Genomic DNA, 16,830 nt, shown 5'->3' on the forward strand with positions numbered 1-16,830 from the left:
CAATACCGGCCTTGTTGGTGAGGGCTCAGCCACGGGGGGGGGGGGGGTTGAGAGAGAGAGAGAGGAGATGGGAGAGGGAGGGGGAGTCACATACCTGTAGAGTCCTGCTTGAGATGAAGGAAACCTTTGAGCTCTGAGATTCAGACACCACAGCTCAGCCTTCTCGCACACACACTTATCGTGGTACTGTTCCTCTTTAATGACATGTCTTTTGACACGTCAGATGAATGTCTGAGTTATTGAAAAGTATCTCATTTATGCACACACACACACACACAGGATTGTCCACAGAGGGGACGACAGAAAAGTGTAACGAGAGACATAACTTCATCTACTCCCTCATTGTATCTGTCAAACTCTTCTTTAGATTTACCCTCTACATAAAAGTTAGCGTTAGTCTCTCACAGCATGGTGTCAGATCAGAGGGATATAACATCTGGGTCAGGTGTGGGAATGTATGCCTTTCCCAAAATCCATGAGAATGGTGTAAAATTTGAGCCTCACTAAAATGATCCTATGTTCTACATATCAAGAACGGCTGAACATTTGGGAACAAAACCATGTTGTAGTGTAATTCTTGGGTTGACAGAATTGTCGTGTATATAGAATATTGTTTGGACTTTGGAGATTACAAAAAGTCTATAAATATAACTGAAGTTGTTTAATCGAGGTGGATAAAAAAATGAGAAATGTATTGGTTAATTCACCTAAATTACTAACAAAACAAAGTGTATTACTTTTAGTGGTATCTTGCCATGCAGATAGTTTTATTTGCTTATGTTTTGAGATTTCTGCCTCCACCTCGGTACAGGAGAAGTGACTGGAAATGGTTTTGTCCTGCTCGCAGCATTGAAAATCGACATTTGACAAAATTCAGCAGCAACGACTCTGTCCGTAAAAAAAGCCCTTGGTCCTCTGGATAATCCACTGAACATTATCTCAGTTGTCATAGGGACTTTCTTTTCAATTGAAAGTAGTTTTCTTTTCAATCTATTCACTGACACTGAGACCACAAGTTGATTTAATGAAGTAATTATCAAATGTTGTTGTCAATTGTATCAACTAATTAATTGTAAGCAAACATTCTCTGTATTTATTTGTACTTAATACTTTTCCATTCCATTTTTCCGTCATTGTAAATTGAGTATCTTTGGATTTTGGCTTAACAAAACAAGCAAAAACGTGATTGACAAATTAATTGATAATGAAAATAATTATTGTTTGCAGCCCCGCTGTTCACCACATGATCTGTAAGATATCACGGGTAATGACCATGCAAATTCTAGAATTCTTCGCCCTGAGGCGGAGGCAGAATAATTTGTAAAGAAAGCAAAAAGTATTATGTATGACTCTGTGCCAACAGATGTAAGTGAGAAAATGTGTTGGTTTTTTTTGTGTGAATTTGGTCAAATAAGTATCATTGCTCACACGCTCGAATGCATTTAAAACTTCACACTTACACTCATAGAGCAAATGCAAAACACACAAATGCCGAAGAGGCATGTGTGTCTTTGTATGAACAGCTTCTTACAGCGCACACACACACACAAAAGGCTGGCATAGAACACATAGAAGACGAGTGCCAAAGCAGGAAAAGGAAAGCGAGGACGACAGCTCAGCCTTTGAGTATCATAGTACATGTAGCACATACTATAGTACTCAAACAACCACCACACACATGTAGCAAAGGAGCATGTCATCGGTTGTCTGTTCTGGTCTGCCAGGGTCTCACTACTGGGCTGGAGATCGGGCTGAGTCAGCTAGATGTACCACACACACCAACGCACGGACACGCACATGCACAAACACCCCGTGACTGGGCTTCCTGGAAAACAATCAAGAGAACGAGGGTCCAGAGGATTGGCGGGAGGTAGGGGCGCAAACAGAGAGAGGAGAGGAATGTCGGATTTGAATGACAGATGAGAGAGGAGGGAGATGGATAGAAGGTTTGTATAGAGAAAAACATATTTAACAGAATTCCTACATCACGGGAAACGGAGAGGTGGAAAGATGGAGAGACAAAGAGTTAAAGAGCAAACATTCCGACAAAGTTGCTGCTTGGCCCGACTCATCCAAGTATGGTCCAACCCGGAATACCACACACACACACACACACACAGCCGCCTACGCTTTGCCCTTGATGCCCTTGCTCTGTGTGTGTGTGTGTGCGTGTGTGTGTGTGTGCGTGCGTGTGTGTGTGTGTGTGTGTGTGTGTGTGTGTGTGTGTGTGTGGGGCTATTGCCCCTGTGCCAGTAAGGCAGCAGGCTGGACTTGGCGAGCAGAGTGTCCATTCCCCAGTAAAGCCAGCTCTACAGGCCCTTTTGCTCAGAACTGAGCTGCTCGCTGAGCAGAAACAGATGTGGGGCCCGTCCCCTCTGTTCCTCCATCTTGGCTCTGCATCATCACCACCGCAGATCCTGTCTCTCACTGGGAGAAACTGGGATTTCAGCAGTAAAAGATGGCCCAGCACCCTCAGCTCCTCCTTTGGTTCTACGTCATTGCCAAGTGCTGTGAATTCAGGGGGAAACCAGATGTGCGCAGTGAATGCTGTGTCCACTGCATTGACTTCTTTTGAATGGGATATGAGTAAAATGAGAGGAAGGGTCACAGATATTATAGTGGTTGGGGTATGAGAACTGTGGAAACAAATGTCTTTTATGTAGAGGGACATTTTTAAATTAAGTTTAAAATCTTTTCTTTCTTTTTCCTGAAATGCGCTTTGAGTCTCTCAGGAATTCCTTAAATTTCTTTTTCAGTTGCACAATTTTCTTAGCAACAAAAATAAGGGAAAACATTTCAATAATCCAAACCAAAGAAATTTCTAAAGATATTTGTTCATTGCCAAACATAATAAAATGTGCCACGATGGATGTTTTGAAAGGAAACCCCTGCTGGAATTTAATATTCTGTCAATTCTTCGCACATTCTTTGTGGTAGTCAGAGACACTCCTATACAATTTCTTTGTAATATTTGTTCTTCTTTTTCTCTACCCAAATGCAGTTTGGTGTCCTTTTCAAGATTTTTGTAAATTGTAATAACCATGTTATAAAACTACCAACTACAATTCCAACAAGGTTTATTAACGTAAACAAGAACGGATTCATCAGAGAAACCTTGCTCAGACTGTTAGAAGTTACTGAATAGAGAGGCACCATGAGGTAAGTGTACTGACTCGCTGACATTAGTCACACAGCAATATCCATCTGTTGATCGTTTTGATCTGAGCAAGGCTGTATTTCTTTGTTTATGAACTGAACATTCAATTTGTAATGGAATAATGTGCTATTTCTAATTTTGTAGTGGAATAATGTGCTTAAACATATTCCATTGAAGTTAGAATTAATAAAACATCAGGTGAACATTAACAAGAAATTGTAAGAGTGCAAATCCATAACTGTATTATGCGGACAACACCAGTTCACCTCTTGTATCAGTTTAGTGGGTTTTGCTCGTGTAATGTGCTATTTTCTTTTTGTTGCATTTGTTTTTACCATTAACTAAGTTGCAGTGCCAACGATCTGACGGTTTTAGGACAAAGCTGGTGGTGGGGGAAAAAAAAAAAAAGGCTTATAAAAGCACAATGTGCCGTAATGTTTAAGTGATGTCATTGTCTTTAGCTCGAGTGGTCTTTGACCGAGTCGTGACTCAGCCCTTATATTAACGTCAAGCTCCTCTTCCAGCTCCTCCTGCTGTTACTGTAGTAACAGGACTGGAACTGTGTGAAGTGAGTCACACTCCCACCCTTCGCTTACTGGACTGTTTTGATGTGGATCGCCATGGTGATAATCTCAAACCCCCACCCCTACAAACTACAACCCCTTCTCACAAACCCAAATACGGCCATGTTTGTAGGGCAAGATGGAGGGGGCAGTGTGGGGTGGAAGACTAGAAGAGGGAATGAAAGAAAGAGATAAGACAAGGAAATGGGAAAGAAGAGAAACGATGGCCAGAAATTGGGGAATGAAAGAGTCCAAAGACAGGGGGGGGGGGATGTACAGAAAACAGCGAGAACAAGGGATGGCTTTAACAGCAGAGGAATGTCTTTCCCGCTGATATCATGTAACAGGACTAGTGGGATTAGAAGGGGAGGTTGTTCTCGCCAATCACAATGAGTACACCAGACGTTACCCCATCCAGCTGAATGAACCTTGTGATATAAGTGGCAAACTCGCCATCTAACTACTGCACCTGACCGTTCTGCATTAACCAGAACTAGGTTACGTAATATTTTAAGTCCTTTCAACTGCTTCAGCAGGGTAAAAGTTCGACTTAAGGGGATTGCTCGGATTACTTGAAGTGGGGTTGTAATGGGGTACTTAACCATAGTCTGTGTATTACCTACAGCAACCGACACCTGCCCTATTACCTGGCTGGGCTTTGTATGGTGTTAGGAGCTGCACGACTTTACACAGCTAAAGGTCTTTGAGTTGAAGGCAGGTGCCTGAAGCTACAATAGATTTATTGACGGTTCACTTTCTGCATGTTCGTCAAAGTCGGACTAAACAACTGCAGTTTTTTAAAAATCTCTATTCGCCTCCATTTCCCTGCCCCTGTCACTCTCCCTTTGCTGTCTATCTGAGTGTGTATTTGTCTTCCACTCTGTCTGCCAGTCTGCAGTCTCTCTCAAGAGTTTTTGGGCAGAGCAGGGTCGAATGGGGTCAGGGTTCTGAGAAAACTCATCCCCCATAATCCCTCCCTGCCTGGCCAGGTCGCTACGCTGTACGCACCACGTACACACTTACATCAACACGTGTGCATACATGCGCATAAATTCATGGTCTTTCTCAGAAAAGTGGGGAGAGTTTTTGCATCGCTTGGCAGTTGAGACACTCATCTCTCTCCTCGGTGAGAGCGCTGCAGTGGACAAGGTCTCTCTGTCTCTCTGTCTATGTTTACATGCACACATGAAACCCGGTTGTTGAGAGAAATCGGGTTAAGGCAAAGAAATCGGAGGATGCAATTTCACGTGTTTATATTGAGACTTATTTATTTTAGTTTCCGTTCGGCTTTGGATTTCATTATTTTCGACACAAGGGAGCACGAATAGCGACGTTTCTTATGCATTGCTGCTATAGAAATGCTCTCTACAGTCCTTCTCATGCACATGCACACTTATAGAAACCGTTGTACGTGGCCAAAAGTCAAATTGCTCCTGCAGAAATCAAAGCTGTGTATACCATGATTCTTAAACTCCTTGGTCTGGAATTTACATGAAGTCCAATAAATACTATATAAAGACAATAATAATCACGGTTCTTATTTGCATCTCTTCCTTTCTGTTGTGGAGTTTGATTTTTGAATATGGATTTAGATATACAGTAGTTCCTCTGACTTTATGTGCTCCCTTTCACATTCTTAAGCTTCTTCTCAGTTTTTCCAGTGCCGGTCTGTCGTCCGTCTCTCCCTCTCTAATCCCCTTTATAAACGATCAGTGCTCTGGCCATGAGAACCCAACCTTCACCATGACAACCACAATCTCAGGCATGTCCCAACGACTTCTCTGCCGTGTGTGTGTGTGTGTGTGTGTGTGTGTATGTAGCCCAGCTGTTGAACAGATGGAATGCTCACTATGCAGCAGCAGATGATAATAGTGTGGAATCCAAGGTCTGTGCCCCTCTCTACCTCAGTTTTCCTTTCTCCACTCCGCCCCCACTCCTTCCTCTCCGTCCTCTGCTGTCTGTCCTTCCTCTCATCTCTACATCTCTCTTTCTGACCTTCCCTTCCAGCTGAGTGTCCATTGCTTTGCTTTGTTCTCCCTGATTAGAGGCTTCTAAAGACACACACACACACACACACACCCTGTGGCTCAGTATGTGTGTTGAGTGGGGGCTGAATGAGCGCCACATTTTTCACATTTTTTTCTCCGGGCCTTAAAGGTCTTTTTCTGTCCCAGCCAGGCTGCATCTAAGAACCGCAGGCCGTCATGCAGCAGGAATGCAAGCTCTTCACCGTCGGCGTGGCTCATTTTTACTCCAGCTCTATTTTCAAGTGATGCCACTAATTAAGTGTGTAGGTGTATGACATTAAAATGATTGTTGTAAACATGTATTTGCGGAGGACTGAGGCAGCAAGGTCCGTAAGAATTAGAGAGCGAAGGAAGGAATGGGACTGATAGACAGAAGGAAGCTCACATCCGATAGTATTTATGTGAATGTGTACAAATAATCCAAAAGAGGAATGAAGTCCCTCCCCTTCCGGTGGATCCAATGGGAGCTTATTTCGGATAAAATATGCTTGGTAGTGAACGGCGAGAGACAAATCATTTTGCAAGTCAAGTTAGTTGCAGATTAAATTAATAGTTTGACATTTTGGGAAATACACATTTCTTTTACTGAGAGTTATATGAAAATATAAGTGATGAATTCATATTAGCAGGCAGTTCGTTTAGATTAGCTTCATATTTAGCGTACAGACATACAGAGTTGAGAGTGGCATCAATCTTTTTATCGAACACTCGGTAGAAAAGCATAATGCGTATGTCCCAACAGGAAGACAGACGAACAGACAGACAGATGGACAAGAAGTGTTCTTTATTTGCTCCAGCTTTGATATGTGCTTCAGACGGATTCTTTTCATTAGCATCAGCACCATTTATCTTATATGATTAAAACGGATGGCCATTAGTATGAGTAAATAAGTAGTAATTAGTAAATTTACAGTTGGACAATTTTTTCAGAATAGTGGTTCCCACTTCACAGCTCTATTACATCGACAAAAAAAGACCTCCAGTAGTAGTGACTACTGCTATGTACATTGAGATCAGTGGTGCGCAACTGCTCTGCGCCTACTGATGATGTCACAAAAGTTTGTGTAATCCTTGCCTCACATCCTCCTAAACCCTCTCCGCCCTCTTTCCTTTCATCCCTCCCTTTCTCCTCCTCTCTGTTGATCCCTGGCTTGCTCTTTGTCCCTCAATTTCCTTGCGTTTTTGCACCTAATCTCTTACCCAGACTCCTCTTGCCTGTCTTCTCTCTCTCTCTCTCTCTCACTCTCTCTCTGTGTGCAGTCTGTCCTTCAGTGTCTCTCTTTCTTCCTCTAAATCCCTCGCCCGTCTGTTTTTGGCTCGGCCTGCTGCGCCCCCCTCCTCAATTCCCCGTTCCTCTTCTTTTCCTGCTGTCCGTTGCACTCCCTCGCTCCGTCTGGCTGTCCTCAGTAACCAAACGCAGGCAGTCAGATGCAGACAGGATGTGAGGTCAGACGCGGAGAGGAAGTGAGGGTGCGTGGGCAGCACATAAACAGAAGAAAAGAGGAGGTGAGGGACAGTGAGGACAGAGGAGTGTGTGTGGAGTTACAGTGGGAGGAGATTCAGTTTCTGTTTGAGCCGTCAGCATCAGCTCTTCGTGGTTCTCTATATTAAACACTTAAGCAGCTGGACTCAGCAACCACAGCAAGTCATAACACTCAGCGGTGAGGTAAAGCAGTAGTGTTTTTCAAACTTTATTACTGGTCTCCTGAAATATTACATAAATCACTTACTTCTGTCACAAAGTTTGTGTTTGCCAACTTTTTTTTTCATAGAGTATTAGTCCGTCTCATTCAGTGCAGAATTGTTTGTGCTGTAAGAAGCTACGTAATGCAGCCATTAAATCTAGGATTATTCAAGTTAATAATTTAACTTGGACGTGGTCCTACCTTTGCTCCTGATTTAGCCCTCGAGATGCAGCGAGCTACAAAATTACAGAAAAGCAAAAATGCTCAATCAAAACTCTGATTTTAAAGGGACGTTTGACATTTGCTTGATCTAATAGTCTTCATCAGTGAATGGAGTTCTTTTGGGCTGGAGGATAAACCAAATGTATTGAATGAATGACGTTGAGAATCTCTCATTGGCCTAAATTTACTCTCATCACAGTTTCCAATAAACAAATAAATGAAAAAAAAGTTACAAAAGACGCTGACATCTTCACAGACGTTTACCTAACTAGTCACCAAAGACCAGTACGGAATATCTAACTGGTTGTACTGTAAACATTCCAGATAATAATATATATAAAAATGGATACCTAAGGGATTGTTTTTCATAATTTTCTTTTTTATAAGATTCATATAAACAGCACCAGCCTCTGTCTCTAACAAAACAAGGAAATGGCAGAACATGATTTTTACCATTTGTACTGTAAATGCTAAATTAATGTCTCCGGTTCCGGATAAAGCCTTGAGGCTTGTGCTGTTCGTCAGCCATGCATATTGTTTGATCATTAGCATCTGTTGTTTGCTGAACGTGGTAGCTGAAATTATGCTGTAATAGAATTCCACCTCTTCTTGCCTTAACGCTGGTACCTGCACCAGACAAGTAGCTACAGGACTGCGGCATTAAACAGCCAGTACTCTCCTTTCTCTCCCAGCTGTGATGAATGGGTGGAATAAGCCGGGTCAGAGCTGTTCGTGCCTGGAGCTGTCTGTCTGATTGTGTCGTTATTCCACAAAAGAGAAAAGTTATGTTTTGTCCAAATGGATGAAAGGGGACGAGTGTGCGTATATATGAAGAAAAAAAAAGGCTTGCTAATAAGCCAAAGTGTCTAGCAGTGATGCAGAGTGTGTACTTTACCTCTTGAACTCTATTCACGCTGCCAGCCCCGACCCACACACACACACGTACACACACAGTAGCTTAACCCCCCCTCCTGCTATCGCTCATTACCAATCTCCTGTAACCTGATACTGGGAGACACACACACACACTCGCTGTCTCTCTTGCGCTTGCTTTTTTTATTCTGTCACACACACACACACACACACGAGGAGGTCAAGTTAAGGTTGTGCTTCCATGACATCACTGTTGCCATGACTCATAGTGTACCCCCAGGCACAGTGAGGCCCTCTCCCCCACAGAACCTGTCAGAGGGACTTAGACACTCTCACACACACACACACACGATCTCTCATTCATCACTTACTCGCAGTATACAGTGATCTATGAAGCACAAGCTGTTTTATACAAGTATACTGTGTGTGTCTGTGTGCAGTTGTGTGTTGATGCCTATGTGATGCAGTCATGTACCAGTAACACACTCATCAAACAGACTTGGTTTCATACAGGTCTTGTATTGCTGACCCTCAAACACGCACACGCACACACACACACACACACACACACATACACATACATCCTGTGTGATTTACGGTGGTCAGACTCAGATGGAGAAAGCAGGCCTCTTCTGGTCGGAAAAACATCAACTGCGGGGATCACACAGGAGGGAAAGACTTCCATTACACACACACACATGTGTACACACACAGACTCACTCACCCTTCTGACTACCCCGAGTGTCCAATAAATCACCTTTAGACGCATCGTATCGCTGGACCAGACCTGTACTTGAGTGTGTGTGTTTGTGTGCATATGTGTGTGTTTGCCGTCACAGTGGAATAGTCCACCCAAAATCATGCTTTGGGAAGAGAAATGACAAAAATTCAGATTTGAGAAACGGGAAGAGTTAAATGTGTGACATTTCTGCTTAAATTATCTGTTGTTTTAGCACAACCGTGTTAACATTTGAATCCAAAATATATTGCATAATAAGAAGCCTCAACATTTGCATAGAAATACATCCTTTTTCTGTTCTATTTCTGAGTATGTATAGTTATTACGCTTGTTCTTAGCATGTACACATAAGTTAACATTTACTCCTCGAAAACCTTTTCAGTTGCACAGGAAGAAATATGGAACCAATTGTTTGGAACCACACTTGTGACTTAGTGGCTATATCTGGTCCGCTCTATTGTATTGCATCTGTATCAGATGACCAAATAAAATGCAAATAAATAAAGGATGATAAAGGGCTGCATGAGAAATATCTTAATCCTGTTTTCTTTTTAGACTAGTAGAGTCATAAGATAAAGCAGCAGCATTTTATAGCAACACAGTCATATGATACACACATGGCCTTGTATTCAGCATAATGTTATGCAACAAGCTGTACTGCAGGGCTGCAACAACACTGCTGACGTCAGATGATTATGTGGTTGATTGGAAATGATCCGTAATGATTCATTTAATGATTTCTTGGAACTAAAGATAATCCAGAGTCTCCGTGTACTGAACAGAACAGTCACTGTGAAATATGAGTCGTATTTTTGGTGATCCCCGTCAGGAATTGTGTGATTAATGCTTTTCTGTGGAACGATAGATCATTTACAGTTTTTGTTCCAAAGGGCTGTGTTCATGATGACTTGATGGGATGAAACAGGCGGTTGCCGAAAAAAACACATGTTGCGTCACACACCATTAGGCAACTCACTTATTTAGAATTTAGTTCTGTTTTCACTTGATTTTGGACTATTTCTGTGTTCTTTTCCACAGATGACTAACATTTCCACAGACAGTATCAGGGATGATTAGGTATCTTAGCTGAATTTTTGACCCCACAATTTTACCATCTAGATGCCAACCTTGGCTGACGTCGGGACAATAATGAGCCATAGTTTCCAATACATCACAATGACACATGGCTTGTGGGAATTGAAAACTGTCTCTATGTCAATCAACAGCCCCGTTTTCAGCAGCACTGCCACCATTGCTAATGTGCATCTGTTTTGAAATTTGGACTGTGGAATGTTTCTTTTTTTTAAAAATTGAAATGAAGTTGAGAAATACATGAATTACGCACACGGACTGCGATTATTATGCGATTATTATCAGTGCCAGTTTCTCTTTTCTCTTGAATATCACGTTAAAAGCCTTTTGCTGTTGGTTCTTTGATAATGACTCTTTTTGTCTCCGTCTGTGTCTCCTCAGATCATGATTCAGATGGGAAGCGTGTTCAAGACATGCTGTGTGCAATCGACAAACCACAGGTTGGTATTCTCACACACACACACACACACACACACACAACACACTTACAACCACTTTCATCAATCACCTCTTGTCTATGCAGTTGGCTGGCATGAGGGTTGATGCATTTTCCATATATTCATCCCGTCTCTGTGATCAACATAAATGTTTACACTGAAAATAATCACTGTGGTGACGTATGTATGAAGCGTGTCTCTCGTTTTAAAGTAATTCGTGGCTCTAACAGCAGTGACAGGGAGGGTAACCCGTCATAGAATCTCTGCTCAGCCTGGCCACATGAGGGCAGCATCTGCTCATCCATGCCACGCACTTTCCACTCGTCCTTTATCAGCTGAAAAACACTTTAACAGGTTTTTTTTTCTCTTCTTTTTCTTGCCCAAGGGGAATGTGAATGAATGAGCTGGAGCCGTGCAGACATAGTTTGGTTGAGAGGAATTGCTCGCTCCAGGTTAAAGGAGTTTGGTCAGCAGGCTGTGCAATTGGACCATTTGATATCTGCAAGTTTATAAGGGGGGTTGAAGCAGACAGTGAGAATGGAGTGATGAGAGAGAGAAAGAGGTTAGTTTTGAGTTTGAAGCCCTTTGGGAGGTTAGAAGTGTGCAGTAGTGATTAATTCGCTCTCATAACCTCAAATCACCTCTTTTCTTGTACAGCTAGTTTATTATAGTCGATACTCAAAGGGAGGGGAAGGAAAGAGGACAATTTCGAGATCTTCTTGTGTCATCGATTGCTATTTTGTGTCATAAACTGCGGATGTGATGTTCAGTCACTTTTGACACCCCATTACCGTAGTGCATTTATAAAGGAGACAATAGTTTGGTACGGAGCTATTCTGTATAGGGACAGATAGTAAGTTGTGCAGTCCTCACTGCAACAGCTGAAGTGCCTCGTGATGGATTCAGCTGCGTTTCATCCAGACACGGGTGCAGGTGTCACAGAGGCTTGTATGAGAAAGTTCTTCATTTATAAATGTTCCTCTAATTGTGTTGTTTGCTTTCATAGCAGGTCGGTGCGTCTACTTGAGCCAAATTGAAATATGAGAGGCTAAAAGAGAAGTACGCAGGGAAAAGGAGTAATCTCTAAGATTAATCTGCAGATGCTCTGGTTCAAAATGAGACCAAACTTTTACACGAATGTGAGTTTTTGAGCCACTACAATGGCCGAAATGTGGCCCGCAACAGACTACCTAAGGCTTGTTTTTGGCCTGGCCGATTGCCGGAAATGCCTTTTGCTTCTTAAGCAGTTTGCGGTCACTTGCAGCCCCTATGAGCCGGTTAAGAGGAGTGAGGAGTCAGCAGTCAATGACGGTAAAAAACAGTCAATAAAATAGGATGTGATTTGACCTCATAAAGCCTAATCATTAAGCCTAATCATTAAGATCAAAACTCTCAGCACAATGACTTGTCTGTCTCTGCGTGTCTTCCTGTCTGTCATCCTCATAGACGGTCTTGGCATGGTTGTGGTTTGCCCTCAAGGCACATTCATTGCCATAATCAGTGGATGTGCTGTCTGGAATAGCATGCCGACTGTGCTAAATCACACTAAATTGGCTCACCCACAGTGTGCCGCAACTAAAATTCCCATAAACACGTAGACGCCTACGGGCACACAGCTGAACACACAAACACGCAGGCCTCATTTTCGTGTTTGTGTGGCACAATGGATGTGCATGAGCAGGAAAGAGAAGTAGAGTCCGGGGTAATGTTTTCAATGACACATTACTTTTTACACTTACACATACAGAGACACATATTCATGAGGCTATTACTGCTGCCTCCAATAGAAAAGAGTAGAATAGAAAGAATCTTTTTTTTTTTTTAAGTGAATTGTCCTGCGTACAACTACTAACCAAAAGCCACATCATTTCCACATTTTGTGCATGGGCACATATACGTGGTTTAATTGTGTATGTAACATACAGTATGTATTTTTATGTGTATCTCATAGGTGTCCAATGTGCAGGCGCGGGCCGCACGGCTGTCCTGGGCCCCCCCTGCAGGGCTGGTGAACAGGATTAGTAACGGGATGCCTGTGTCCTGCGCCTACGAGGTCTCTCTCTCAGATAAGGGACGAGATGGAAAGTATCGCCTCATATACAGGTAACACGGGAACACGCTGAAATGACAACAGGAATCAGCTACAAATACTAGAACACATCCAAAGTACACTGGTGTGACTTTTGTGCTTTGTTTGCGTGTGTTTCAGTGGCGAAGAATCGGAGTACCATCTGAAAGACTTAAGGCCAGCGTCAGACTACCACGTACGGTAAGGACATTGCCACTGGATGTTTTTGACTCGTTCTTTTTGGATGTGGTGTTTTATACCGTTTCCATATCGATGTTTTTGTCACACTCTTATGTTCTGTGTCATAGCTTTGTGGATTTTGATCTCAATGAAGGTGTCTTGTGTGCTCGTTTTAAGGGTGTCGGCAATGTACAACTCTGTTCGAGGCTCGTGTTCAGAGGCCGGCTCGTTCACCACACACTGCAGCGCCCCCGACGTCCCGTTAACCCCGAAACTCTCCCACCGCACCAAGAGCACCCTCACCCTACAGTGGAAGGTACTGGCACAAACAGACACTCCTGTCTTATCTCAAAGACACACAGTAACACATTTCACCCCAGTAAACCCAGTAAACATCACGGTGACATGTCAGTTGGTTTGGATGGTATTTGCGATGAGGCTATTAGAAATCAACGCCACGAATCAAGACTCTGGGCTCTTTATGTTTTTTCTTGTGTGTCTGTGTGTACTGAATTGTATTTGCGCAGTGACACACTTGGCAAAAAACAACTTTAATACTTTGATGAAAGTAAACGGTATGTTCCTATTCACCTGGTTTATCTCTAAGCTTGACTTTATCACCACCTGATGGAGAGACATTCTTGCATTGTGGCACAACGCCGTCAGGGCGTATCTCTCTGTCCTCTCTGACCCTTTCTGCACAAGTCATTTTTCATCCACTCACACTGTCACTGATAAAGAGTGACATCAGTCCCCCAGACAGGATATGAGGCCAGTGTCAGATTCCTTTATCCTCGGCTAATCTCTCCGTCTCTTTTTTTTTTTTTTGTCCCTTGCTCCGTCCATCTCTCTGCCGCCCACAGCCGCCAGGCGACAACGGTTCCAAAATCACAAACTACCTGCTCGAATGGGATGAGGTGAGTCAGTCTCTCGCTCTTCATGTCCATCATCTGTCATGCCTGCCCCTTATTTAAAAAAAAAAAAAGTGTATCACAGACATCACAAAATGAATGTTCACCTCCTCAGGTTATGCCTCTCCAATCCATGTTGGTCCGTACTCTCCTTCTCCTCATCCCTTTCTTACTTTCTTCCTCTTTTATGATTTTCTTTTTTCTTCATTAACTTAATTAATTTCCTCAAATCTTATTATTATTATTCTTACCCCCCTGTTCGCTTGTCTCCTCTGCAGGGAAAGAAGAACAGTGTTTTCAGAGAATGTTACTTTGGGAGCCAGAAACACTGTAAGCTGACAAGACTGTTCCCCGCCTGTGGCTACACGTTCAGAGTGGCTGCGCACAACGACATTGGCACAAGGTACTGTTGCCTATTACTGAATGCACATGTGCTATACACACATACACTCAAGTGAAAAGTGTATTCACGCACATGTCGTCATGAATAGCACAGGAGGCAGATAACTCTTTTTTTTTTTTATTCCTTGTTCATTAACGGTAGGATGGATTTATTAATATGTGTCCGCTTTGCACATGAGGAGCTGACAGGTCACCAACCATAGTTATAGTAAACATGGACACTGTACCTACAGTATGGGAACAAATGCATCATTTTGCATGATAAAGTGCTGGACAGAGACACACAAACATGCACCCGTCTACCCGTTGCTGTTATTCTGCATGTGGCATGAGTCCTCTTCCTCTTGTCATTTTCCCTCCATTTCCTCTCTCCTCTCGTCTCCTGTTTGTCATTATGGCGGCGAGCATACTGCCTGCAGTCGTTAGGGCGACAGGGAGGAGGCGATGGGGGCGAGCGAGAGCGAGGGAGGAGATATCAAAATCAAAGCGGCCTTAATGTATCCTTCGGCTTGATTCCCCTTTGAAGCCATGGACAGATTCTCGCACAAACAAACTGGGCACATGCTGGCTTTTGATTACTAGCTATTTTTCTTACCTGGAACATTTATTTCGACCTCTCTAACCCCTGATGCTGGTCATACATTGAAAATCTTTCCGTCCTGCGCCTCTCAAATTAGCCTCCCGCTCTTTCTGTCTTTTCCATCTGGCTCCTGACATGTGTATATCCTTTTTATCCCCCGTCACAGCTCCTCTTTAACCTTCCCCCTCTTACTATTTCCACTGGGAGCTACCCACGCCCCCATCCTCACCTGCAACCCTGCACGCATCCCTGCACTCCCTTCAAATGAGCCCTGATGTCAGTGTCCTTTTCTTCTCCTTTCGCTCTTCAAAAATGCTCCTCATTCCGCCTCCCTTCCATCTTGCACCGCAGTCCCTTTTCCCTCAGAAGTAATAATCCACAAAGTTAATCATTTGATTCAGCATTTTGAGTAAAAACATAAAAACGTGAATATATGTACATGTGTTTTGTGCAGTGGCTTCAGCACAGAGGTGGTGTTTTACACCATGGGCACCCTGCCTGCTCTGCCGCTGGCACCGCGGCTGGTCAGGGCGGGGGTTTCCTGGGTGGCCTTGGAGTGGGGGCGTCCTGAGGCCAGTCCGAGCGAGGAGCAGCTCAAATACACACTCGAGATCCAGGAGGACAACAGCGTGAGTACCTCGCACATGTGAACACCCATATTAAATGAAAACATTTATTAGATTTAGGTTACTGGCACAGGTTGTTTTCCATCAAAATACATTTGATTGAGCTCTGTGCTGTCAGTTATGTGAATCTCACAAGAATAGACCGAGGAGAATTTACAATTTCCACCAGGAAGCGATGTAAAAAGATTATGAGAAAATATGAAAAATTGCTTACATAATACATTGCAAAAATATTTTGTGGAAATGAACAGCAGCTGGACAGAGCAGTAATTCCTATAATGTAAAAGCATAGACACAGAAACACACACCATACTGTGCTTTTGATTGAGCACGTAAAGAAGAAGGGAATTGCACCAAATGCTCCCACACACTCCTTCACCCCCTCACAAGCACGTATATATAATGCAAAAGTCAGCATTTATTGCACCCATATGCTCAAAATGTACACTTAAACTAACACACGCTGACAACCACACACACACACACACACAGACTACTGACTGTCTATCTGTATCTGTATTACACTCAGGGAATAGACTTTCATCCAAAGTACACTGGAGAAAACCTGACCTGTACTGTACAAGGCCTGAAGAGGAGTACACAGTATAAATTCAGGGTAAGTGACAACATGATGTGTTAATATTTTTTTCTATTATTGTTATTTGGGCTTTTTTGCTTTCATTGGAAAGATGACTGTGAAGAGGCAGACTGGAAACAGGGGAGAGGGGTATGACATGCAACAAAGTTGCCTTCCACAGCACAATATCAGTCATATCTGTTTCAGCGAGAGTACCAGTTGGAAACCATCAAAGGAGGACATACATTGTTAACATCTGTTAATTAAAAGGCCCAGACAAAATTAGTCTGGCCGATCCAAAATTGAAATCCTGGCACCGTGCCTGCTTTAGAGTACGGCTGCCTTTTTTTTTTTTTTTTTTTTTTTTCTCGATCCATTTGCAGTCGGTGATGTTTTCTTTCCGTTAAATGTTTCAAAGGATTCAAACCTTGTAAGACAACATCCATTAATCTAGGAAGGAATACCGCCAGAGGATTGACAACAATATAGCCAATAATGAAAGAAGGCAATTCACCAGCCATTTAGCAAGTAGAGGGCACTGCCCGACTGAAAGCTGTGATAGCTGTTCATAATGTGAGGACATTGCGGAACAAAATGTACTGACAGTAGATCTCCGTAAGCGTTCTTATTAATGCGGGCACTCCTGTGTGTGTGTGTGTGTGTGTGTGTGTGTGTGTGTGTGTGTGTGTGT

The 16,830-nt window shown here is 43.0% G+C and overlaps 1 protein-coding gene across 4 annotated transcripts in view; it reads left to right on the forward strand.

Annotated features, from left to right (window-relative positions):
- Positions 1-16,830, forward strand: part of fndc3ba (fibronectin type III domain containing 3Ba) — an 84,114-nt gene that overhangs the window by 42,822 nt on the left and 24,462 nt on the right. For all 4 annotated transcript variants that reach the window (XM_031847470.1, XM_031847471.1, XM_031847472.1 and 1 more), the window contains 8 exons: positions 10,740-10,798; positions 12,747-12,898; positions 13,005-13,064; positions 13,221-13,359; positions 13,907-13,960; positions 14,233-14,357; positions 15,391-15,565; positions 16,092-16,178. In XM_031847470.1, coding sequence (XP_031703330.1) covers positions 10,740-10,798; positions 12,747-12,898; positions 13,005-13,064; positions 13,221-13,359; positions 13,907-13,960; positions 14,233-14,357; positions 15,391-15,565; positions 16,092-16,178 — 851 coding nt within the window. The remainder of the gene's footprint in view (positions 1-10,739; positions 10,799-12,746; positions 12,899-13,004; positions 13,065-13,220; positions 13,360-13,906; positions 13,961-14,232; positions 14,358-15,390; positions 15,566-16,091; positions 16,179-16,830) is intronic.

Source organism: Anarrhichthys ocellatus, unplaced genomic scaffold, assembly GCF_004355925.1.
Source record: "Anarrhichthys ocellatus isolate YVR2014 unplaced genomic scaffold, GSC_Weel_1.0 scaffold7, whole genome shotgun sequence".
In the NCBI taxonomy this organism is placed as follows: Eukaryota; Metazoa; Chordata; class Actinopteri; order Perciformes; family Anarhichadidae; genus Anarrhichthys; species Anarrhichthys ocellatus.